The sequence below is a fragment of the Rattus norvegicus genome, chromosome 13 (assembly GCF_036323735.1).
Source record: "Rattus norvegicus strain BN/NHsdMcwi chromosome 13, GRCr8, whole genome shotgun sequence".
Lineage (NCBI taxonomy): Eukaryota > Metazoa > Chordata > Mammalia > Rodentia > Muridae > Rattus > Rattus norvegicus.
The window spans coordinates 65,371,257-65,396,437 of record NC_086031.1 but is presented as its reverse complement, the minus strand read 5'-3'; the positions used below and the strand labels follow the sequence as shown (position 1 = coordinate 65,396,437).

Sequence of the window (25,181 nt, the reverse complement as noted above, 5' to 3'; positions counted from 1 at the left end):
AAATTAACAAAGGGTCTGTTTGATATTATTCTTGAGTTTGAGGTTCTTGTAGCGAGCATCATTTTCTCTGTTTCTCATTACCATGGCATTAAGTTATGAACATTTCAGGTCAGCAGGGAAAGTTACCAATGCTTTTCATCCCTTGTAAGGGGGGCAGTGAATTGTGAAGTCATTTGGAAGAAGAGAGGATTGGAAACATCAAACAAAAAGTTGGCCTGGCAGGATTTTTTTTTAAGCATTCCACACCACACAGGGTTTGAGTCTTACACTGTGGTTTTGTGTTTTGTGGTTTGGTGAAGCCAAAGCAATGTGTCTAGTCATTTTAGGGAAGAAAATCTCAGACTGACATAATGCAAGAGTTACCACAGAGGGAATATATATCTAACTGTGTTGGGGGCAAGGAAAATAACTCAGAATAGTGTTTAGAACAAGATGGTAAATATGTTTATAACTTTTGTATTTTTTTTTTAAAGATGCGAGTTTGCAGTGCCATAGTTATCTGAGAAGACAGTAGACTGCACTGTGGGGTTGGTCCTTGCAAATCTCAATGTGCCACACAGATGCTTAGGAAATCACCAGGAATCAAGCATTATCTTAAGAGACTGCAGCAGCAGAAGTTAAATTAAATGTTTTTGTTACTCTTTAGGAGCATTGAGCCTTAATAAATTAACTATAATTTCCATATTTAATAAAATTAGTATTGAGGTAGAATTCTATGATTAGTAAAGATCATCTCTTTTTTTTTCAATTTTTTTTTAATTAACTTGAGTATTTCTTATATACATTTCGAGTGTTATTCCCTTTCCCGGTTTCCGGGCAAAAATCCCCCTCCTCCCTCCCCCTCCCCTTCCTTATGGGTATTCCACTCGCAACCCTCCCCCCATTGCCGCCCTCCCCCCATAGTCTAGTTCACTGGGGGTTCAGTCTTAGCAGGACCCAGGGCTTCCCCTTCCACTGGTGCTCTTACTAGGATATTCATTGCTACCTATGAGGTCAGAGTCCAGGGTCAGTCCATGTATAGTCTTTAGGTAGTGGCTTAGTCCCTGGAAGCTCTGGTTGCTTGGCATTCTTCTACATATGGGGTCTCGAGCCCCTTCAAGCTCTTCCAGTTCTTTCTCTGATTCCTTCAACGGGGGTCCTATTCTCAGTTCAGTGATTTGCTGCTGGCATTCGCCTCTGTATTTGCTTATTCTGGCTGTGTCTCTCAGGAGATCATCTCTTTTTTATTTAAAGTATGACATACTACTATTCCTTTTTGTTCTCAGAGAAATTAAAACTGGGGAGAGGGGTGAAGTGACTTTCCCAAGGTCACAGACTAATTAACAGTGGAACTGCCCCTTGAAATCACTCTGTGGGATTTTACCCGCTCTAAGTCACACACGCTCTTCTAAAACAAAAACAAACAAACAAACAAACAAACAAACCAAAAAACAAAACGGTCACTATGTACTGACAACCACTCAACACTGTTCTTCTGGTTTCCTGTTCCGGTAATCTATTCAGGACTCACTCTGCTCACCCCCGCCCCCCAACACACACAAAAAAACCTCACTTGGAAGCTGTGTTGGCCACTGTCAGGAGGAGGAAGTATTTACGTCTTCTTGGCTCAGCTAAGAGCTGCTCCATTTTGGAAGTTTGTTTGTGGTGGACGTTGTTTTGGCTGCTCTCTCAGGCCTGGTCTTCTCATTTGCCTCTTGTTTTGAGACCCAGCTTGGATGTTCCCTGATCTGATGACTGGTGCCTGATGCTGTTCTAGAATCTGCTTGCAATGCATGATTTCTCCCACCTTGATTAGGTTTCTGGGTGTAACTTGAGTTTGCTCTTTGGCTATGAATCCAGATTCTTTTTCTCCATTACTTTTGAACATGCTAGTGTATCACTTTTCATTGATAATTATAATGGGACATTTCAATAAAAAGGAGATTTCCCTTCCCTGGAGTTAGTGAATTTTATAACCACCATAACCAAGTCTTCTTTATAACCTTTTACTGTTTTTAAATTTATTTTTTTTCTTTTTTGCCCATTGCTACATTCCTCTGCCCAAGAACTAAGCCTAGCACAGTTTGAGACTTTTAGACTTAGCTTCCCCCTTTTCAGGAAAATATTTATATTTTAGAATATCATCATCATCATCATCATCATCACCACCACCACCACCACCACCACCACCACCACCACCACCACCACCACCACCACCACCACCACCAGCACCTCGAGACAGGTTCTTACTCTGTAGCTCTGTCTTGCCTGAGACTATTAGAACAGGCTGATCTTAAACTCACAGGGATCTCTCTAACTCCTGAGTTATCACATGCCCCATTAAGCTTCATGTTTTAGATTGACTACATTCACTCTAGAAAGAAGTAATTGAGTTGTAGAAATGAAATAACAAGCAAGAAATGTGTCACTTTATGAACTATATTTAAAATCTGTCTCTGCTCATTTTTACAAGTTGAATTCTTATGTATATAAATTAAGAAAAACTTATCTAAACAGAGGTAAAACATTCCCTTCTCAAAGCATCTTTTTCAATTTTTTTATCTTAAATTTTGTAAGGAGGTTTTTGAAATTGTCTTGTTTCTTTTGAAAGTGCAAGTTGAAATGTACTGGGGCAAGGTATCTCTACCACATTCTTACACATATACACAAGTTTGAATTGTTACTGTAGCTTTTTATGATAACTCAATAATTCACTCACTAGTATCCAGTAGCCACATACATTATACCATGTCATATGTTAGCTGTTGTTAAAGGATATATATGTATATGTATGTATATGTATATGTATGTATATGTATATGTATATATATATGTATATATATATATTTGTAAACATAAACTGTTGGAAAGGCAAAGATGCAGATAATCAAGTAATAGTTTTTATTTGGAGAGTTTCATGGGTCTGGTAGAGAGAATTGTCTTAAATCTCAAAGAGGGAAGTCACCATCCCAATAATAGATGACAGAGAGGGGTGTCCCTTGGAAACTTGTTTAAAGGGTTGTTAGTATTTCAACAGCAGTCATTCCACTCGCAGAGGAGATGCTAACACAAGCTTTAACGTGAAAGGTTGGCTCTGCCAGAGAAGAGCCATGATTGCTGACTTCCCACAGGCCAGGCTCCATGTAGTATAGGACACAACAGACACAATGCTGCAGGGTGAGGGGCAGTCTATTCCAGGCTAAAATAAGAACAGCGGCACTGGTGGAAGACAGCTGTACATCCAATCTGCAGATGTGCGTTGAGGAGGAAGGAAGTGATGTCTACATCATTCTTTAAAAATGAGACTGCTCACCAGTATGGCCAGGCATAGTTACTAGAACATGTAGAGACAAACCCGGGGTGCAAACTCGCTTCTAATCCTTTCCTCCTCATTCAACTCCATTGACATTTAGCAAATCAACTGCGTTTCAGTTTCCTCGTCTATAAAACCAGATAGGGGTCATTCTGAAGACTGGAAACCACTGAAATTATTTGACAAAAGTCTTGGCTCTAAAAGGGATAGCTGTTGCCCTTGGTTACCTGGATACTTGCTTGGCCTCCAGCGTACCTACTTTATATGAGTAGGTTCCTCACACTGCTTTTGATAGCATCCCAGGTATTGATCCTTACCTGAAGTCTCAAGCTTTAGTATTCATCAGCTTCTGAGAGCTCAGCCCTGGGCAGTTCCCAACAGCATCCTCCTTATATGGCAGACCCGTGTTTTCTTAAGTGTGCCCATCCTAGATCTCCGGGTCTTCCCCTCAGTTTCCCTAGTTACTGGAATGATGAAAATCTCTAGATTTCTTCATCTGTCTCAATTTTCCTTAGGAAGCTAAGCACTTGCTATTCTCTCTTTATTAAATGTGTTCTGCTATTCTACCTTACATGACTGATTCTCAAACTTAAGTTTCTCTGACTTAAACATCAAGCTATAAGGAACAAGAATACCTTACCAAACAGGCTTACACTTCAGTAATAAATGCTGTAAGCATGTCTGATAGGGATTAGTGAAGAAAGGCTTTGGTACAAATTAAGTTCATTTACAAATCCAGTCAACAAGGTTTTTAAAAATACCAGAAATATTATATTGCATTACAAACAGCTCATTTAGAGTTGTTTAAGGTTTGAGTACTATGACATATACTCATACTGAAAAGAGATATCTATAATAATTCTTTAAGATGATCTTCATATCACCTACAAAGATGAGTATCAATTTTAAGAGTTCATTCATAAAGAAAAAATTTTCACACCTGGCATAGGTTAAGATGAGAGTAGCTATAGGGTAAATTTACAATATTTTGTGAACAATGATTTGTTTCAGATTCAATCTGTTAATGATTTCATAAGGCTTATGCCCATATCCTCTGCCAGTGACATTTTCCTATATTGTTTCTTCTAGCACCTCCGGTTTTCATACAAGAACCTTCTGATGTGTCCATGGAAATTGGCTCCAATGTGACATTACCTTGTTATGTTCAGGGTTATCCAGAACCAAAGATCAAATGGCGGAGATTGGACAACATGCCAGTTTTCTCAAAACCCTTTTCAGTTAGTTCCATCAGCCAGCTGAGAACAGGAGCTCTCTTTATTTCAAGTAAGTTTAGAGCATATGTGTGGGGTAGGATGTGGTTGAGTTCATGCATTTGTGTTGATGTATATAAATTTGAATATATGTATTTTTTACTTAGTTTGCTTTTTGTTTCTCTTGTTTTTAAACAAAAACTCAGTATGGTAGCTCAGAAAGGCTTTGGGGCCTTGATTTTCTTGTCTTGGCCTCCTGACAGTCACTATGCCAGGATATCTTATATACAAATATGGATATTCCTATTGTGCTGTTAAACTGGACATGCTTGGCTACAATACTTATAAAATTAAAATCATTCCCTTACTTAAAAATCTTATCTTGGTTTTCTTGTTGCTCACAAGCCATGAACAACACTATAAAAGCGTTAGGCTACAGGCCTCCTCACAATGCCGTCCAGCTTGTGACTAATCCTCCTATCCTGACAATTCCCAATGCTTGTGTTAATTTCATGTCTTCCAAAATGCTCTTCGGAATCTTGGAAAAACAATTCCATGCATTTGTCCTACCTACATAATTATATCAACAGCCAACACACAGTAAAAAGAAAGATGAGAAAAGCAAATTGCTTTAAAATGTGTTTTTGTGTGTGAATGTGCTTGGTCTCAATACCATGCATGCCTGCTCTTACGGCTTCACCAAGGACCCCACATCTCCTTGCAGAATACGGCATCTAGGAGTTTTTCTAAGTGGATGAATAGTCATGTCTTCTCCTTAAGCAGAATTAGGCTTTCCTGGTTATAAATACGTGTCAAATCTACACAGTTCTGGTGGAGCCTTCAAAATTCTTGCCATATTTTATTTCTCTACAAATCTGCCCCCTGTATCACCCATCTCTTGTTAGCTTCTTATTCCTTAAATGCGAAGATATTCTTCTGGTTACTAGGCAACTGGACAGTCTCCCTCACAAAGAATAGACGTGTACCAAGGGTGACATAGCTTCCTACCCTTTAAGTAGAACCTGATTTTCTTCCAGTCATGTTTCTGAGTTACAATTCACTACTAGTAGACCGCTCTGCCTATCTTTATGTATTACTCTTTATATTATTCCATAATCTTGGAGGATATAATTTAATTACAACATTTCTCCCTTCCCTTTCCAACTGTCTGAGCCCTCCCATAAACTCCTACCCTTTCTCTTTCAAATTCATGACCTTTTGTAAAAACTAATCCTTATTACATGCATATATGTGTATACATGCATTTGTATGTGTGTATTATGTGCATATATTCCTAGATATGACCTGTTCAGACTGTGATCCTTTGGCACTGGGAACCAGTGGGTGTGCTGTTCCCTAGAACCTCTCCTGTTCTTGGCTTTCCTCAATCGTCACTGGTCCTCTGGGTACAGTGGGACAGGCTTTCCTCTGTCCCTCCTTGCATGCTCACTGGTGTCACGTCTATTGAGGTCACACTGCACAGTCGTGATGGTGAGACTTTATGTCCACATGCACTTCTGCCCTCTAAACTACAGCTGGGAATTACCTCTGCCATGAATCTCCAACTCCTACACATACCATCAATCGGTCACAGAGAATTTGTCACTCCACTGTGATGGCTGAGTTCTCTGTCTCCTTCCCTAGACACGAATGTGCCAAAGGTGTTTATGCGATTTCTGTTCCTGATCTCAGCACTGTGCCTGGTATCTTGTCAATGTTTTATAACGGTCTCGAGTGAATAAATGAGTTCTTCTTTCCAGATTTATGGGCAAGTGATAAAGGAACGTACATCTGTGAAGCAGAAAACCAGTTTGGAAAAATACAGTCGCAGACAACAGTAACAGTGACAGGACTTGGTAAGATTAAGTAATTTTCTGGGGGTGACGTTCTCCACCTCAGACCTCTTGGGTGATGTCGTCCTTTACAGTGACAATTTCCACTGATTCTAAAGCCAGGTCGAGTCTTGGGTTCCTCAGCCATATTCCATACACTGTTAGAACTATAGATGATTTCGGGAGCACCTAAGCCTCCCCGTCTTCTATTTGATTATTGGTCAGTTTAAGTAGGTTTAAGCCTAAATGTGAAAACACACACACACACACACACACACACACACACACACACACACACACACACACACACGTGAACAAATTATGCTTTTGATGGCCTGTCTTATGTCACTTTAACCCACAGAGGATTATATTTATGAGCTGCAAAGTAAAAACAGAATATAACTTATTTCCAAGTTCTGGGAACCTGATTGCCTCAGAATATTTTACCGGTAGACATGTCTGACTGGTGGAGCTGATCGTTTATTCTCATCCTGAATTTTATTCCTCCGATTACTCTTTGGAATTTTTTTCTCAGTACTTCATAGGTCAAACTGTTACAGCATTAAATGTGACCTTAAGCACTTCGATGCCTATCATTAATGGTGGTATAAATCTCACTATTTTCTGTATGTATGTCTTCATTGTTCTGTCTGTAACCTACATTTTAAGGTAATATCTTTTAAGGAATTTGGTCTCATTTGTGATATATTGCTTTTGTCAGTTTCTAGGAAAGAACAGGTAAACCACACTTCTTCGCTCTAGTCTCTTAGCAAACTCACCCCTGCTTACTTTGCTTGTGCTGTTCCCACGGGGTCCTGATGATTCCTACCATCCCTAGTCTATTCTGTTTCTGGCTATTTCCCTGAGAGTGGGTTCTGATAGCTTCAGGTTTCCACTCACAAGCACCCTCACACACTCTCCGTTCTAATGTATATGCTGTGAGCATCTGACCCTGACATTGTTCTGTGGAGGTTTTCCTCTTTCCTCTTGATATTTCTGCAGGACCGCCTGTCCTCCTACCAGTCTTCCTTCAATGTGCTATGTCCACATTCAAGCTTATTTCCGTTCTATTTTAAAGTCCTGTTCCTGAAAACTCCAGTATTAAACAACATAATTTGTAGTCAACCTTCTTTACAAAAATCCCCCTCCCAACCTTCGTGAAGCTGAGTGATCTTTCTCTGATGTAGTTGCCCCACTTATTGGAATCAGCCCTTCCAAAGCCAGTGTGATTGAAGGACAGCCACTAACCTTGCCTTGTACTCTGTTGGCTGGAAATCCCATTCCAGAACGGCGGTGGATGAAGAACTCAGCCATGGTAATAATGTTTTAATATATGCCTCCTTACTTACCTTTTCTTAAGAATGCTTTACATCACAAATGCTGAAAGCTCGATTTGATAAACTTATAAGCATGTTTTGTTAGGTAACAAAGCTTTTCTTTTAAAAATATTTACTTTTAATTTTTTCTTTCTTTTTTGTTGGATACTTTATGTATTTACATTTAAAATGTTATCCCTTTTCCTCCCCTTCTATGATCCCCCCTCACCCCTCACCCTGCTTCTATGTAGATGTTCCCACTCTCATCCACCCATCCCACTCCAACACCGTGGCATTACTTTACACTGGGGAAAAGACCCTTCCCAGGACCAAGGACTTCTCTTTCTATGGATGCCTGACAATGCCATCCTCTGCTACATATGTGGCTGGAGTCACAGGTCGCTCCACATGTACTCATTGGTTGGTGGTTTAGTCCCTGGGAACTCTGGGGGGTCTGGTTGGTCGATGTTGTTGTTCTTCCTATGGGGTTGCAAACCCCTCAGCTCCCTCAGTCCTTTCTCTAACTCCTCCATTGGGCACCTATGCTCAGTCCAAATGGATGACTGTGAGGATCCTCAAATGTATCAGGAGGGCTCTGGCAGGGCCTCTCAGGACACATCCATATCAGGCACCGGTCAGCAAGCACTTCTTGGCATCAGCAATATTATCTAGGTTTGGTGGCTGCACATGGGATGGATCCCCAGGTGGATGATCTTTTCTTCAGTCCCTGATCCACTCTTTGTCCCTGAATTTCCTCTTGTGAATATTTGTTCTCCCTTCTACGAAGGACTCAAGCTTCCACATTTTGGTCTTCCTTTGTCTGGAGCTTCATGTGGTCTGCGAATTATTTTTTGGGCTTTTGATCGAAGCTTTGGGCTAATATCCCGTTATCAATGAGTGCATACTATGTGTGTTCTCTTGTGACTGGGTTACCTCACTCAGGACGATATTTTCTAGTTCCATCCATTTGCCTATGAATTTCATGATGTGATGAAATTGCATCTGGTGATGCTTGCATCTATGACTCCTGATTTCTTTCCTAAGTTTTCTATCTCCAGTGCTGTCTTTCTTTGTGATTTCTTTATTGTTTCTATTTTCATTTTTAGATCCTAGATGGCTTTTTCAATTCCTTCACCTGTTTGATTGTGATTTTCTGTAATTCCTTAAAGGATTTTGGTGTTTCTTTTTAAGGCCTTCTACTTGTTTACCTGTGTTCTGTTATTTCTTTTCTTTTTTTTTTTTTTTTGGTTTGTAGAATTTTATAGTTTGTTAATATACAATTTTAAAATATTTTATATTGGAAAATATTTCTTTTTTTTTTATTAACTTGAGTGTTTCTTATATACATTTCGAGTGTTATTCCCTTTCCCGGTTTCCGGGCAAACATCCCCCTCCCCCCTCCCCTTCCTTATGGGTGTTCCCCTCCCCACCCTCCCCCCATTGCCGCCCTCCCCCCAACAGTCTAGTTCACTGGGGGTTCAGTCTTAGCAGGACCCAGGGCTTCCCCTTCCACTGGTGCTCTTACTAGGATATTCATTGCTACCTATGGGGTCAGAGTCCAGGGTCAGTCCATGTATAGTCTTTAGGACGCAGATGGAGACCCGAAGGATCCTGTCCCAGTGTGCTCCAAGGTTCCTATGAGCTCCTGGTGGGTCCCTTTTTGGATAATCAGTGGAGCAAAATGGGGTTTCATTTGTGGGCTTAGAGGTGAGAGTGCTCCTGGGAGACCAGCTCTCTCTGGGCAGGTTTTGTGTCGAGGGCTGTGGGACAGCCTTAGCTCTGGGCACAGATGAAGACCGGAAGCTTATTTTTATTTTTAATTGTATGTATGTAGTTTATGTGTGAATATGGGCATCAGAGTCCAATAAAGGGAGTCAAATACCCTGGAGGGAAACTTACAAGCACTTTTAAGCTGCTGATGTATGTTCTGAGAACCAAACTTAGCTTTCTCTGCAAGAGTAATGGTTCTAACTGCTGATCCATTGTTCTGGTTCTGAGGGCTTTCAGTCTTTGGTAATATTGTTTGTGTCATTTATTCTATTTGAACTTGAATTTTTAAGAAATAATTGATAGTATATGTTTTATAATGCCCCATTCGATATTACTATTAAATTGCCTTCAGAATATGCAAAAATTAAAGCTAGCAATATATTCATAGTCCTTAAGTATTTTATACCCTTCTCTGTAGGACATTATGAACTATTAGTATTCCTCTAAAATCTTCCAATTTATATATTACTCTTTTTTATGGTGAGTTTTAAATGCCTTTTATGATGAATTATTTTAAGAACATAGATCCATAACATATTATTAAGTATTTATTAGCATATAACTTTTAACTAGAAAAGGATGTGGGTAACATTTCAGTTCTTCGAAAAATTTCCATAAATGTGTACTCTATTGACACAGAGCTTCCTCTTGCTCAGACCACTTCTCCTGGTTTCCAGAGTATCTGGACTCACTGTCCTTTAGAAGTGTTCATTAGCAGTGAATTGACTCCATATGAGTAATTGCAAGCTCACTCATTTTTGTATAAAAGAAATACAGTATGCCTTAAAAAATCCTAGTTATGAGGCAAGCTGGGAAGTAACATGTAACATGATAGAGGCTTAGAAATAATCCCTTTTATGCTAAAATATTGCTAGCCTTCTCTGGCATGATACCTGGATTGCACTGAGGCCTTGCTCTTGAGCCTGACAGCTGACAGGGTTGGGTGCTGAGATGAAGTCTCCCTCCCTTGGTGTAATAGATACCTACATAAAAGAATGAAAATGTCAAACACATCAAGGTGCTTGCTAGTGTGAGGAAAAGATCTTGGGAAGAACAATGTAAGCTGAAAGAAAAGAACTACAGTGAAGTTAGAGTTCTGGGCAACAGAACTTATAGAAACACAAAATGGCATCCCTTTCAGGGATGGGCATAACTCTCTGATAGCAAATGGTAGGTACACTTCTGGAGAGATATGGGGACTGGATATGATTAATAAATTCTCCAGAATATTTGTGCTGATCTTTTTTATACCAATGGTGCTAAGATCCCAGTTTACTTTATAGTAAATTTAATAATTCAATTTAATAAAACAAACAGATCTGACTTAGGCTTAGACAAATTTCTGCCTTTTCAAATGAAAAAATAAATGACTTTTTCTTTTTATTCTACTCAAAAGTTGGTACAAAATCCCTACATAACTGTGCGCAGCGATGGGAGCCTCCATATTGAAAGAGTTCGACTTCAGGATGGAGGCGAATATACTTGTGTGGCCAGTAATGTTGCTGGAACCAATAACAAAACAACCTCTGTAGCCGTGCATGGTAAGAAGGACCCAACATAATTGCTTCCAAACCTTGTTCAAAACAGGCTTCATAGGTTTTAATCAAATAACTCTGTTCCTCTAATTACAGGAAGGAGAGCTTTCTTCCAATTGTTATTTTATATTTCTTGAACAATGTCTACATTGTTAATACTGTTTCCAGATTTCCCTTCCCTATGTACACAAAAAGACATTCTGGGGATCCACCAGCTAAGTCTGGCCAAGAGCTTTTATAAGTGGTTTCTTAATTGATAAAAAGAGAACTCAGCTCTCAAAGAATCATGTTTAAAAATACATTTTAATTTCAGGCAAGCTGAACTTAGTGTACCATCCAAATTGTCTTGAATTGTCTTTTTTTTTTTTTATTGTGAAACAAACATGTCCTCACTAATGACCCCTCTGTTGGAATTAAATATGACCTAAGCTTTTCTAAATGTCGTCTTATGTGCTGTGTGCTCCAAACAATTTTTTTGCACATTGAATAATTTAAAGGTCACAAAATAAGAAAATCCAAAGACAATTTTCCACTTGTAACAGTTACCAGACTTTTTTTTAAAAAATCTCAATAATAATAGACAGCTTCATATTTTAAGCAATTCTCATAAAAATTTATATTTGTTTTTGAGTCTCCTAAATTGTTTTTATAATATAATACTAAAAATAGATTAACTGCAACAATGAATGTCTTAGGAAAAAGAAGTAAAGATACTAGATTTCATTCATTGATTTAATCTTTATTTAGACTCTGAATTTGGGACTCTACCAGTTTCCATTTTCCTTTGGCTATTGAAACCGCCAGTGACTACAAACCATTTCTTCTATATGCCCGAATTACCACCTCCTCTGGCTTTATGCTAACCACCAATATCACTTGACGTGTTCTTGCGAGGGTTCAAAGTAACACCCCCAAGTAACTTAAATTTAGTTATAACCTCAAATAATAAAGGCCTGTCGGCATGTTGGGATCCATGCCATTCATTCTGTGACTATTTTTAAGGAACAGACCACAGGTTTCTTGGAGAGTGCTGTAGACTGACTTGAGGATGCGGTTAGCACACCCTCATAGCATCTCCCCGTTTTCTCTTAGTGACTGTCTAGGCAGCTGTGTTAAGAAAGATGCTGAGGCCAGACTCTCAGTTGCAGGGAGGAGTGATGGATTAGTCCTGTGTTCGCTGTATCACAGAGGTGAGAAGACAGACAACCCAATGACCTGATTTACTGAGACACAAGATATTTTAATGATTAAAGTTTAAGAGTTTCACAACTGTTTTTGAATCATTCTAGTCCAAAACAAACAAACAAACAAAGATTTAGTCGATAACTCCCCAAAATCCGCCTGATTATTAGGGTTTCAAACCCATCAGAACACAAGGCATGGCGGCTTTATACCTACTTCCTGTTAATAAGGGTTTCATCCTGTATCATTCCATCAGGACTACCTAGGAATGGTGCTCACCTAATTCTAAAAAGGGAGAGATTTTCATAAAAAGAAATGAAATGAATTCAAATACAAATTCAGATGAGAAGGACAAAATCCAACTGCCGCGTTGATTCATGTAGGCTCACAATCTGGAGAGAAATTGCTTCTCCATACCCAGATGTCATCAAGCTTCAAAACTGACCTAAATTTGCAACTTTTCTTCACTACTGTCTAACTTAATATGGCTCTTAAAAACATGAGATCCCCTTATGTTGCCACAAATTGACAGCATATTTGAGAGTTTCGTATTCTGTCATGATCCTGGAAATTAAATTTCTTGCTTTCATGAGTAGCTCGATGTTCTTGCTTAGAGCTGGAGATGCGCTGCCAAGACTTTAAGACAAAATTAGCTGGAGACTAATGGCAGCTGTAGGAAAGGATGAGTGTATACTGTATGTCACTTCCGCCTTCTGAGGAATTCTTGCACTCGGGGGGTCTACTGTATCTTCTGTTCTAGTAAATTTCTATTCCAGGGTAGTATGACAGTTCTGGAAAATTCTGACTTTAAGCAAGAAATGTGGTATGTCATTGAGCTGCTGGGAAGAGTCCTGGTCTCATCGTACCACAGGATGCAACAGAAAGATCTGGAAATACCAGACTTCTGCCGTGAATCTTCTGTTAGCAAACATTCCTGTGTGGAAGGCTTCATTGGAACTGTTGCTCTGAGGGTACTGCGTGTCAGTCATGTGGGCATGTGTTGGTTCTCACTGAGAACAAAGGGAACAGAGATTTCCTCTTGCTTTCATGGCTGCTCCCATGCTGTGAAGTTTTCTCTAGCTTCCTAAAGGCAAAGGCATGCTATTCCTAACTGAAAAACGATGAACCCGTCTCTTATTTCATCATCTTACATATGAACTCCCAAGATCTCCATACTTCTACTAAACTCCTTTTAAGAAAGCACCCTTTTTAATCAGTTTACACTTGGTAGAGCACAAAGCGGCTCTCGTGGGCATCGGCTGTGTGTAATAAGTAGTGGTTGGACAGCTCGTTTCATTGCAGGTGCTCTTACATCAACTCATCGGAGCTTAATCAGTAGTAGACAGTAAGGAAGACGTGTTCCAGAGACACATCTATAATCGTTAGACTGTAATCTATCTTGAATGTTCAAGAAATATTTGATTTTATTCAGTACTTTTGTGTTTTCTTTAAGAAGGTCACTGTATTAGACATCAGTTGACACTTGGTTTTAAGCTATTATTACACCTGCCCAGGTTGTACTGATGGTAATTTTTGCCATGCATTCCCTTACTTTCCCATATTATGTAAAATCACCTCTTTTAATAAACCTTAAGACTATATGGAAATTGTTCAATTTTGAGTATATCATACTAAATGGAAGAGCAATTGATCAGATGCCAACCTTACTTCCATATCCAGTTCTGCCTACCATTCAGCACGGACAGCAGATACTCAGCACCATTGAAGGCGTTCCAGTAACTTTGCCATGCAGAGCGAGTGGGATCCCCAAGCCGTCTATCACTTGGTCGAAGGTAAGTTATAGATTGAGTGGTGTTCCCTGAAACACAGTGTTGGGAGGACTTACAGTGTTCTCTCCGGAGGCCTCAGCAGGATGGGAAGAGGGTGAGACACACGAGGGCAGGAAGCTAAATCAGGCATTCCCCAAGCTGGTTTCCTCTGTGGCTGGCATGAAAGGGTTCGGTGTTCTAGATATCCTTTCAGGAACAAGGTAGATGCATCTCAGAAGGAGCCCTCTGATGGGCAGGAAGTGGGGTGTAGGTCCAGGACACGTGCTTCCTGGAGGTACTAACACCTCCATGTACTTGGTTGTCCTGCCTGTTAAAGGTGGAGGGCTGAGAGAAGCGTGGCCTATGGCATTATGTGGAGCTGCTCTGGAACCAAGAGGCCCAGGGGAGGTGACAAGAGAGGGCTACAAATACAGTGTTCAAAACAGTTGTTGGCACACAGCCTTTCCTACCATTGTCATACCGTTATGTATGTATGTACTTCAAGCATCTGGTAGGTAACTGCATCCAAGACATTTTAAGCTCCTGCCCAAGTGCAACTTGCTGTATGGATTCCATGTTTGACCAAAGAGTGTTAGACACCTATCCAAATCCATGGATTCCCTTCTACATCCCTGTCCTGTGATTGACCTTTTATTCGTTTTCTTATATTGATGAAACCCTCACTTTTTTTTCTTTTCTAACTTTTTTTTTTAATTAACTTGAGTATTTCTTATATACATTTCAAGTGTTATTCCCTTTCCCGGTTTCCGGGCAAACATCCCCCTCCCCCCTCCCCTTCCTTATGGGTGTTGCCCTCCCAACACTCCCCCCATTGCCGCCCTCCCCCCATAGTCTAGTTCACTGGGGGTTCAGTCATAGCAGGACCCAGGGCTTCCCCTTCCACTGGTGCTCTTACTAGGATATTCATTGCTACCTATGGGGTCAGAGTCCAGGGTCAGTCCATGTATAGTATTTAGGTAGTGGCTTAGTCCCTGGAAGCTCTGGTTGCTTGACATTGTTGTACTTTTGGGGTCTCGAGCTCCTTCAAGCTCTTCCAGTTCTTTCTCTGATTCCTTCAACGGGGGACCTATTCTCAGTTCAGTGGTTTGCTGCTGGCATTCGCCTCTGTATTTGCTGTATTCTGGCTGTGTCTCTCAGGAGCGATCTACATCCGGCTCCTGTAGGCCTGCACTTCTTTGCTTCATCCATCTTCTCTAATTGGGTGGCTGTATATGTATGGGCCACATGTGGGGCAGGCTCTGAATGGGTGTTCCTTCAGTCTCTGTTTTAATCTTTGCCTCTCCCTTCCCTGCCAAGGGTATTCTTTTTCCTCATTTAAAGAAGGAGTGAAGCATTCACATTTTGATCATCCGTCTTGAGTTTCGTTTGTTCTAGGGATCTAGGGTAATTCAAGCATTTGGGCTAATAGCCACTTATCAATGAGTGCATACCATGTATGTCTTTCTGTGAATGGGTTAGCTCACTCAGGATGATGTTTTCCAGTTCCAACCATTTGCCTACGAATTTCATAAACTCGTTGTTTTTGATAGCTGAGTAATATTCCATTGTGTAGATGTACCACATTTTCTGCATCCATTCCTCTGTTGAAGGGCATCTGGGTTCTTTCTAGTTTCTGGCTATTATAAATAGGGCTGCGATGAACATAGTGGAGCACGTGTCTCTTTTGTATGTTGAGGCATCTTTTGGGTATATGCCCAAGAGAGGTATAGCTGGATCCTCAGGCAGTTCAATGTCCAATTTTCTGAGGAACCTCCAGACTGATTTCCAGAATGGTTTTACCAGTCTGCAATCCCACCAACAATGGAGGAGTGTTCCTCTTTCTCCACATCCTCGCCAGCATCTGCTGTCACCTGAGTTTTTGATCTTAGCCATTCTCACTGGTGTTAGGTGAAATCTCAGGGTTGTTTTGATTTGCATTTCCCTTATGACTAAAGATGTTGAATATTTCTTTAGGTGTTTCTCAGCCATTCGGCATTCCTCAGCTGTGAATTCTTTGTTTAGCTCTGAACCCCATTTTAAATAGGGTTATTTGTTTCCCTGCGGTCTAACTTCTTGAGTTCTTTGTATATTTTGGATATAAGGCCTCTATCTGTTGTAGGATTGGTAAAGATCTTTTCCCACTCTGTTGGTTGCCGTTTTGTCCTAACCACAGTGTCCTTTGCCTTACAGAAGCTTTGCAGTTTTATGAGATCCCATTTGTCGATTCTTGATCTTAGAGCGTAAGCCATTGGTGTTTTGTTCAGGAAATTTTTTCCAGTGCCCATGTGTTCCAGATGCTTCCCTAGTTTTTCTTCTATTAGTTTGAGTGTGTCTGGTTTGATGTGGAGGTCCTTGATCCACTTGGACTTAAGCTTTGTACAGGGTGATAAGGATGGATCGATCTGCATTCTTCTACATGTTGCCCTCCAGTTGAACCAGCACCATATGCTGAAAATGCTATCTTTTTTCCATTGGATGGTTTTGGCTCCTTTGTCAAAAATCAAGTGACCATATGTGTGTGGGTTCATTTCTGGGTCTTCAATTCTATTCCATTGGTCTATCTGTCTGTCTCTGTACCAATATCATGCAGTTTTTATCACTATTGCTCTGTAATACTGCTTGAGTTCAGGGATAGTGATTCCCCCTGAAGTCCTTTTATTGTTGAGGATAGCTTTAGCTATCCTGGGTTTTTTGTTATTCCAGATGAATTTGCAAATTGTTCTGTCTAACTCTTTGAAGAATTGGATTGGTATTTTGATGGGGATTGCATTGAATCTGTAGATTGCTTTTGGTAAAATGGCCATTTTTACTATATTAATCCTGCCAATCCATGAGCATGGGAGATCTTTCCATCTTCTGAGGTCTTCTTCAATTTCTTTCCTCAGTGTCTTGAAGTTCTTATTGTACAGATCTTTTACTTGCTTGGTTAAAGTCACACCGAGGTACTTTATATTATTTGGGTCTATTATGAAGGGTGTCGTTTCCCTAATTTCTTTCTCGGCTTGTTTCTCTTTTGTATAGAGGAAGGCAACTGATTTATTTGAGTTAATTTTATACCCAGCCACTTTGCTGAAGTTGTGTATCAGCTTTAGTAGTTCTCTGGTGGAACTTTTGGGATCACTTAAATATACCATCATGTCATCTGCAAATAGTGATATCTTGACCTCTTCTTTTCCGATCTGTATCCCCTTGATCTCCTTTTGTTGTCTGATTGCTCTGGCTAGAACTTCAAGAACTATATTGAATAAGTAGGGAGAGAGTGGGCAGCCTTGTCTAGTCCCTGATTTTAGTGGGATTGCTTCAAGTTTCTCTCCATTTAGTTTAATGTTAGCAACTGGTTTGCTGTATATGGCTTTTACTATGTTTAGGTATGGGCCTTGAATTCCTATTCTTTCCAGGACTTTTATCATGAAGGGGTGTTGAATTTTGTCAAATGCTTTCTCAGCATCTAATGAAATGATCATGTGGTTCTGTTCTTTCAGTTTGTTTATATAATGGATCATGTTGATGGTTTTCCGTATATTAAACCATCCCTGCATGCCTGGGATGAAGCCTACTTGATCATGGTGGATGATTGTTTTGATGTGCTCTTGAATTCGGTTTGCCAGAATTTTATTGAGTATTTTTGCGTCGATATTCATAAGGGAAATTGGTCTGAAGTTCTCATTCTTTGTTGTGTCTTTGAGTGGTTTAGGTATAAGAGTAATTGTGGCTTCATAGAAGGAATTCGGTAGTGCTCCATCTGTTTCAATTTTGTGGAATAGTTTGGATAATATTGGTATGAGGTCTTCTATGAAGGTTTGATAGAATTCTGCACTAAACCTGTCTGGACCTGGGCTCTTTTTGGTTGGGAGACCTTTAATGACTGCTTCTATTTCCTTAGGAGTTATGGGGTTGTTTAACTGGTTTATCTGTTCCTGATTTAACTTCGATACCTGGTATCTGTCTAGGAAATTGTCCATTTCCTGAAGATTTTCAAGTTTTGTTGAATATAGGTTTTTATAGTAAGATCTGGTGATTTTTTGAATTTCCTCTGAATCTGTAGTTATGTCTCCCTTTTCATTTCTGATTTTGTTAATTTGGACGCACTCTCTGTGTCCTCTCGTTAGTCTGGCTAAGGGTTTATCTATCTTGTTGATTTTCTCAAAGAACCAACTTTTGGTTCTGTTGATTCTTTCTATGGTCCTTTTTGTTTCTACTTGGTTGATTTCAGCTCTGAGTTTGATTATTTCCTGCCTTCTACTCCTCCTGGGTGTATTTGCTTCTTTTTGTTCTAGAGCTTTTAGGTGTGCTGTCAAGCTGCTGACATATGCTCTTTCCTGTTTCTTTCTGCAGTCACTCAGCGCTATGAGTTTTCCTCTTAGCACAGCTTTTATTGTGTCCCATAAGTTTGGGTATGCTGTACCTTCATTTTCATTAAATTCTAAAAAGTTTTTAATTTCTTTCTTTATTTCTTCCTTGACCAGGTTATCATTGAGTAGAGCATTGTTCAATTTCCACGTATATGTGGGCATTCTTCCCTTATTGTTATTGAAGACCAGTTTTAGGCCGTGGTGGTCCGATAGCACGCATGGGATTATTTCTATCTTTCTGTACCTGTTGAGGCCCGTTTTTTGACCAATTATATGGTCAATTTTGGAGAAAGTACCATGAGGAGCTGAGAAGAAGGTATATCCTTTTGCTTTAGGATAGAATGTTCTATAAATATCCGTTAAGTCCATTTGGCTCATGACTTCTCTTAGTCTGTCGACATCGCTGTTTAATTTCTGTTTCCATGATCTGTCCATTGATGAGAGTGGGGTGTTGAAATCTCCCACTATTATTGTGTGAGGTGCAATGTGTGTTTTGAGCTTTAGTAAGGTTTCTTTTACGTATGTAGGTGCCCTTGTATTTGGGGCATAGATATTTAGGATTGAGAGTTCATCTTGGTGGATTTTTCCTTTGATGAATATGAAGTGTCCTTCCTTATCTTTTTTGATGACTTTTAGTTGAAAATTGATTTTATTTGATATTAGAATGGCTACTCCAGCTTGCTTCTTCTGACCATTTGCTTGGAAAGTTGTTTTCCAGCCTTTCACTCTGAGGTAGTGTCTGTCTTTGTCTCTGAGGTGTGTTTCCTGTAGGCAGCAGAATGCAGGGTCCTCGTTGCATATCCAGTTTGTTAATCTATGTCTTTTTATTGGAGAGTTGAGGCCATTGATATTGAGAGATATTAAGGAATAGTGATTATTGTTTCCCTTTATATTCATATTTGGATGTGAGGTTATGTTTGTGTGCTTTCATTCTCTTTGTTTTGTTGCCAAGACGATTAGTTTCTTGCTTCTTCTAGGGTATAGCTTGCCTCCTTATGTTGGGCTTTACCATTTATTATCCTTTGTAGTGCTGGATTTGTAGAAAGATATTGTGTAAATTTGGTTTTGTCATGGAATATCTTGGTTTCTCCATCAATGTTAATTGAGAGTTTTGCTGGATACAGTAACCTGGGCTGGCATTTGTGTTCTCTTAGTGTCTGTATGACATCAGTCCAGGATCTTCTGGCCTTCATAGTTTCTGGCGAGAAGTCTGGTGTGATTCTGATAGGTCTGCCTTTATATGTTACTTGACCTTTTTCCCTTACTGCTTTTAATATTCTTTCTTTATTTTGTGCGTTTGGTGTTTTGACAATTATGTGACGGGAGGTATTTCTTTTCTGGTCCAATCTATTTGGAGTTCTGTAGGCTTCTTGTATGTCTATGGGTATCTCTTTTTTTTAGGTTAGGGAAGTTTTCTTCTATGATTTTGTTGAAGATATTTACTGGTCCTTTGAGCTGGGAGTCTTCACTCTCTTCTATACCTATTATCCTTAGGTTTGATCTTCTCATTGAGTCCTGGATTTCCTGTATGTTTTGGACCAGTAGCTTTTTCCGCTCTACATTATCTTTGACAGTTGAGTCAATGATTTCTATGGAATCTTCTGCTCCTGAGATTCTCTCTTCCATCTCTTGTATTCTGTTGGTGAAGCTTGTATCTACAGCTCCTTGTCTCTTCTTTTGGTTTTCTATATCCAGGGTTGTTTCCATGTGTTCTTTCTTGATTGCTTCTATTTCCATTTTTAATTCCTTCAACTGTTTGATTGTGTTTTCCTGGAATTCTTTCAGGGATTTTTGTGTCTCCTCTCTATGGGCTTCTACTTGTTTATTTATGTTTTCCTGGAATTCTTTCAGGCATTTTTGCGATTCCTCTCTGTAGGCTTCTACTTGTTCTCTAAGGGAGTTCTTCACGTCTTTCTTGAAGTCCTCCAGCATCATGATCAAAAATGATTTTGAAACTAGATCTTGCTTTTCTGGTGTGTTTGGATATTCCATGTTTGTTTTGATGGGAGAATTGGGCTCCGATGGTGCCATGTAGTCTTGGTTTCTGTTGCCTGGGTTCCTGCGCTTGCCTCTCGCCATCAGATTATCTCTAGTGTTACTTTGTTCTGCTATTTCTGACAGTGGCTAGACTGTCCTATAAGCCTGTGTGTCAGGAGTGCTGTAGACCTGTTTTCCTCTCTTTCAGTCAGTTATGGGGACAGAGTGTTCTGCTTTCGGGCGTGTAGTTTTTCCTCTCTACAGGTCTTCAGCTGTTCCTGTGGGCCTGTGTCTTGAGTTCACCAGGCAGCTTTCTTGCAGCAGAAAATTTGGTCTTACCTGTGGTCCCGAGGCTCAAGTTCGCTCGTGGGGTGCTGCCCACGGGCTCTCTGCAGCGGCAGCAACCAGGAAGACCTGTGCCGCCCCTTCCGGGAGCTTCAGTGCACCAGGGTTCCAGATGGTCTTTGGCTTTTTCCTCTGGCATCCGAGATGTGTGTGCAGGGAGCAGTCTCTTCTGGTTTCCCAGGCTTGTCTGCCTCTCTGATGAAACCCTCACTTACAAAGAAAGTCCATTCTTTTTTTCAGTGACCTCAGAGGTGGCATGTTTTTTGTAACAAACTTGAATCTTACAGATAAAATATACTACAAAATCATGTCAGAATAATAGAATGCATGACTCATATGAGAACTGCTGAATAGTTTGTCATTCCATCTGATTTTCTCATCTAAAAAAAATCTTAGAGGTTGATGCTGCCAGCAATATAACCTCCATATATGATTTTCATGGTCCAGACACAATTACAACCGTGAAGATAAGCCTGTAGGTGCACAGCACTTGATGCATTGCAGATACGTGCCACCTTATAGAAATGTAAGAGCAAGATGGTTCCAAGAGGCTCTTTTTTTATGGCCAAACCGGGAAGAGAGGAACTTGAACTCAAGGATCTAACTCCTGGGGTTCTAGGCCAGATTGCCTCTTGACTGACTTAGATAGACTTAGATAGATAGACTGACTTTTGGGGCCTTTTTCTACCTTGTCTTTGTGCTATAGGACTCTGAAGTGGAAACTGAGGGTCCGGCAGTTCCTATTGATGAGGCCATGAGGATAAAACACTTAATTCATATACAAGACCACCTTGCTGTTGTGCACAGTGAGGGCTGTGGTGATGCTGGTCACCTCTGTTAGGTTTTACTGTCCTTGTCCTTTAGGTGGCTGTACAGGAGAAGAGGCATGGCATAGGATGGACGAATACTGCCTTTAGTGCATTTGTTTAATTTCTCTTATAAACAACTCCCTTCTAGTTAACATTTTTCAAATCTAGTTTTTCACCCCTTGGAGATATTTTTCTCTCTTCCACTTCCAAATATAAAGCCATTCCTTTATCCCCTTTTTAAAAAAGATAGACAAAACCATTGTGCTTTGTTGCGTTTACAGAAAGGAGAGCTGATTTCAACGGGCAATGCCAAGTTTTCTGCAGGGGCTGATGGGAGTCTGTATGTGGTGTCACCAGGAAGCGAGGAGAGTGGAGAGTACATCTGCACAGCCACCAATGCAGCCGGCTATGCCAAGAGGAAAGTGCAGCTGACTGTCTATGGTGAGAGCCACCCAAGGGAGGGTTGCCTTTCAAATGGCCCACACATGCACAATCTCACAGTTTCGTCCATAGGTACCCAAAGGCGAAGCTCTCCCCTAAGTTGATGTGTAAACAAAGAAACATTTTTAGTTTCACTGCCAACCAAAAACCACCTCTACTTAGATTCTGATTTGCAGGGAAGCAATTATATAACCTTTTGGAAAATTCCATGCTATTTCCCCAAGAACTGTGCTCACCACATTCAACATTTTACAGAGACAGCAGTGAGCTAAAACTCCTTGTGGAGCCAAGCCTCAGCTGTGTCTTGGGTAGCCGCCTTCTGTTTCAGGGGCTACTGCTCCTCTGAGCAGACTTGAGGCCATTTCAGCTGTGCTTAAAGGGATGACTAAGGAGGGAAGCTCACTCTTCCTTTCTAGTTCTCTCTAAACGCATTAATAGCAAGTTTCAGATGTGCCCAGAATCTTGGGAATCAACATCTTCTTGTAAATTATTTAAGAGCATTAGAAGTCTAGATTTTTAACTTAAATGAAACTATGGTTGTTTTCAATGCATTATTTCCCCTTCCACATCCTGTGTTTCTTTTAGTAAGACCCAGAGTGTTCGGGGACCAAAGAGGACTGTCCCAAGATAAGCCTGTGGAGATCTCTGTCCTGGCTGGGGAGGAGGCAACCCTTCCCTGTGAAGCGAAGAGCTTACCTCCACCAATCATTACCTGGGCCAAAGATAGCCAGCTCATCTCTCCGTTTTCTCCAAGGTAGGAGTTCCAGTTGAACAGCAACACAGGGAGACGTAACCTGCTGGAATGGTGCCTGTGATTGCTTGCAAATGTATCAATATATAACCTAACGTTTGGGCTCGTTCACATGCACATCTGAGTTATGTATACCTTGCACCTCATTTCCCCAGGTTGTAAATGCTAAGACGGATTTGCCACAGTTCCCACTGGGATGTTTTACTAGGTAATTTTTGAAGTGGAGCAGATTTGTGTGCGTGCCTCGCTCAACCCTGCTGTGGGCAGCACGCAGAGTTCTGTTGCTCTCAGAGAGGCAGTAAAACACGGAAAGCACTGTCATGTATGAGACTTGACTTGTGTTAGCTGGTTTTGTAAATCATTCTGGTTAAACCCACTCATAAAGAAAGGTTCATTGAGATGATGTCATTTATAAGCTGAGTGACACAGCAAGAATGCCAGGGCTTTAGGTCAAAATGGCTGTTGCCATTTGGGTTAAAATATATCTTTGTCACCTAGAGCTTACCTAGATCCAAGGGACAGCTTTGAATTTCATATCTTTTATTTATACAATGGGACTATAGTTTCTGGAGGGAGTTCTATGAGACAATGTGCTGGAGAGATGGCTCAGTGCTTATGAGCATTTGCTCCTCTTGCAGAGGACCCAGGTTTAATTCCTAGAACTCCATGGCAGCTCACAGACACAAGTAACTCTACTTATAGGGGATCTGCCACAAACTTCTCACCCATGCAGATGCTACACACACACACACGGTGCACATACTTACAAACACACATGCACATGAAATAATCATTGTAAAATATAATTATAGCTGCTGCCTATTATTAGGCTTATTGGCATATAATTGTAAAGCCATGAATTTGTATGTGTATATTTTCTACTACTGATGATAAGAAAATAACGGGAACAACTTTACATAATTTGGAAAGAATTTTACTAAGTGTCATAAAGTAAAATATAGAGAGTCACTTATAAAGCAGTTTGTAATATAAACCCTTTCCCAGCCAGGATTTCTGTCCTCTCTTCCTTGTGCAACCTTTCATCTGTAAGTAACCCTAAAAATGGTTGTCAATTTTGTTTTCCCTTCTATATTTAATTTGAACATCTAAAATACATTATTACTACTTCACTCCTTGCTTTATTGTGTTACACACACTCACTACTGTACACACAGAGTCAGCACATTCACTGTAACTAGTCTATGTGCACACACTCACTACTGTACACACAGAGTCAGCACACTCACTGTAACTAGTCTATGTGCACACACTCACTACTGTACACATAGAGTCAGCACATTCACTGTAACTAGTCTATGTGCACACACTCACTACTGTACACACAGAGTCAGCACATTCACAGTAACTTGTCTATGTGCACACACTCACTACTGTACAAATAGAGTCAGCATATTGACTGTAATTAGTCTACACACAGTCTACCTTTCATTCAACCGTTGCCCTCCTTGAAGATGCTGCGGTCTGCTTGTTATTTCTTTTGAATTACTTTCTTTTCAAAGCTTTTTAATATGTCTGCTTGCATGCAGATGCATGGAAGTTTTAGAGCCTGTAACACAGAACTATGCTTTCTTGTCAGAACAGATTCCTCACCCACTCAGAGAAGAAGGGGAGGGACAGATGGGGAAGAATTGTGGGAGGGACAACTGGGAGTGGGCAGTGAGCAGGATATAAAGTGAATAAGTAAAAAATTGAATTTAATTTAACAAAATTCAAAAGTATTCAAAGATCCCATTTCACACCCACTGGAAAGCAGAGACATCTAATCCAGTCAAAGCGGCATATTTGTTAGGAACTGCAGCCTGGTCCTCTGAATTCTGTTGCCAGAAAGTAAAAGGAGAACCTCCCCTCAGAAATGCTATGGGCAATACCTCCATGATGGGACTCTTGGGATGTGCCAGAGTAGAGGGGGGATATCCCAAGAGCTGTTGCCTGTGCCTGGGATATGCTCTTCTTGTGGGCTGCCTTGTCTGACATCACTGGGAGAGGAAGACCTAGCCTGGCAGATAGGTTTTGAATCTTATGGGCCTGACTTTGAGTGAGCATGTGTTACATGTGCCCGTTTGCTGGTCATCCATGCTGTCTGTGAATTGCCTCTTTAAAGTGTCCTCACAGTTTTATGGGGACATGTCTTTTTCTAGCTGGGCATGTATATTTGATATTTGGCTTTGATAACAAATTTTTGTCTGACATGTGTATTGAAATGTTCCTCTCTATTACTATGGCTTTAAGTTTATTTAAGAATGGTGTTTTTGTTTGAGGATAAGTTTTCAATACTTTTAAAGACTTCAAACCTATGCTCTGAAGGTTTTTATTTCTTGCATCCTTCTGGGATTATATTCAAAACATTAAATGTTTTTGCCTTTTTAAAAGGTTTACTTTTCATAACTGAGGCTCCACTCTCTGAATTTTTATATTGTATATTGTATTAAGTAGTACTGTGGTTTAGTTTATTTTTCTCAATTGGAAAATCAATTACCTAAGATCATTTTGAATAGTAAATCTTCCTATGGTGTGCATTGTTTGTTTGCTGGGCTTAAACCCAGGATCTTATATATTCTAGATAAATACAATTGAACTA

The 25,181-nt window shown here is 40.2% G+C and overlaps 1 protein-coding gene across 7 annotated transcripts in view; it reads left to right on the top strand.

Moving 5' to 3' along the window:
- Window positions 1–25,181, top strand: part of Hmcn1 (hemicentin 1) — a 469,150-nt gene that overhangs the window by 238,244 nt on the left and 205,725 nt on the right. For all 7 annotated transcript variants that reach the window (XM_039090457.2, XM_039090458.2, NM_001271292.1 and 4 more), the window contains 7 exon segments: window positions 4,382–4,576; window positions 6,264–6,359; window positions 7,523–7,650; window positions 10,818–10,962; window positions 13,819–13,931; window positions 21,672–21,831; window positions 22,417–22,585. In XM_039090457.2, coding sequence (XP_038946385.2) covers window positions 4,382–4,576; window positions 6,264–6,359; window positions 7,523–7,650; window positions 10,818–10,962; window positions 13,819–13,931; window positions 21,672–21,831; window positions 22,417–22,585 — 1,006 coding nt within the window.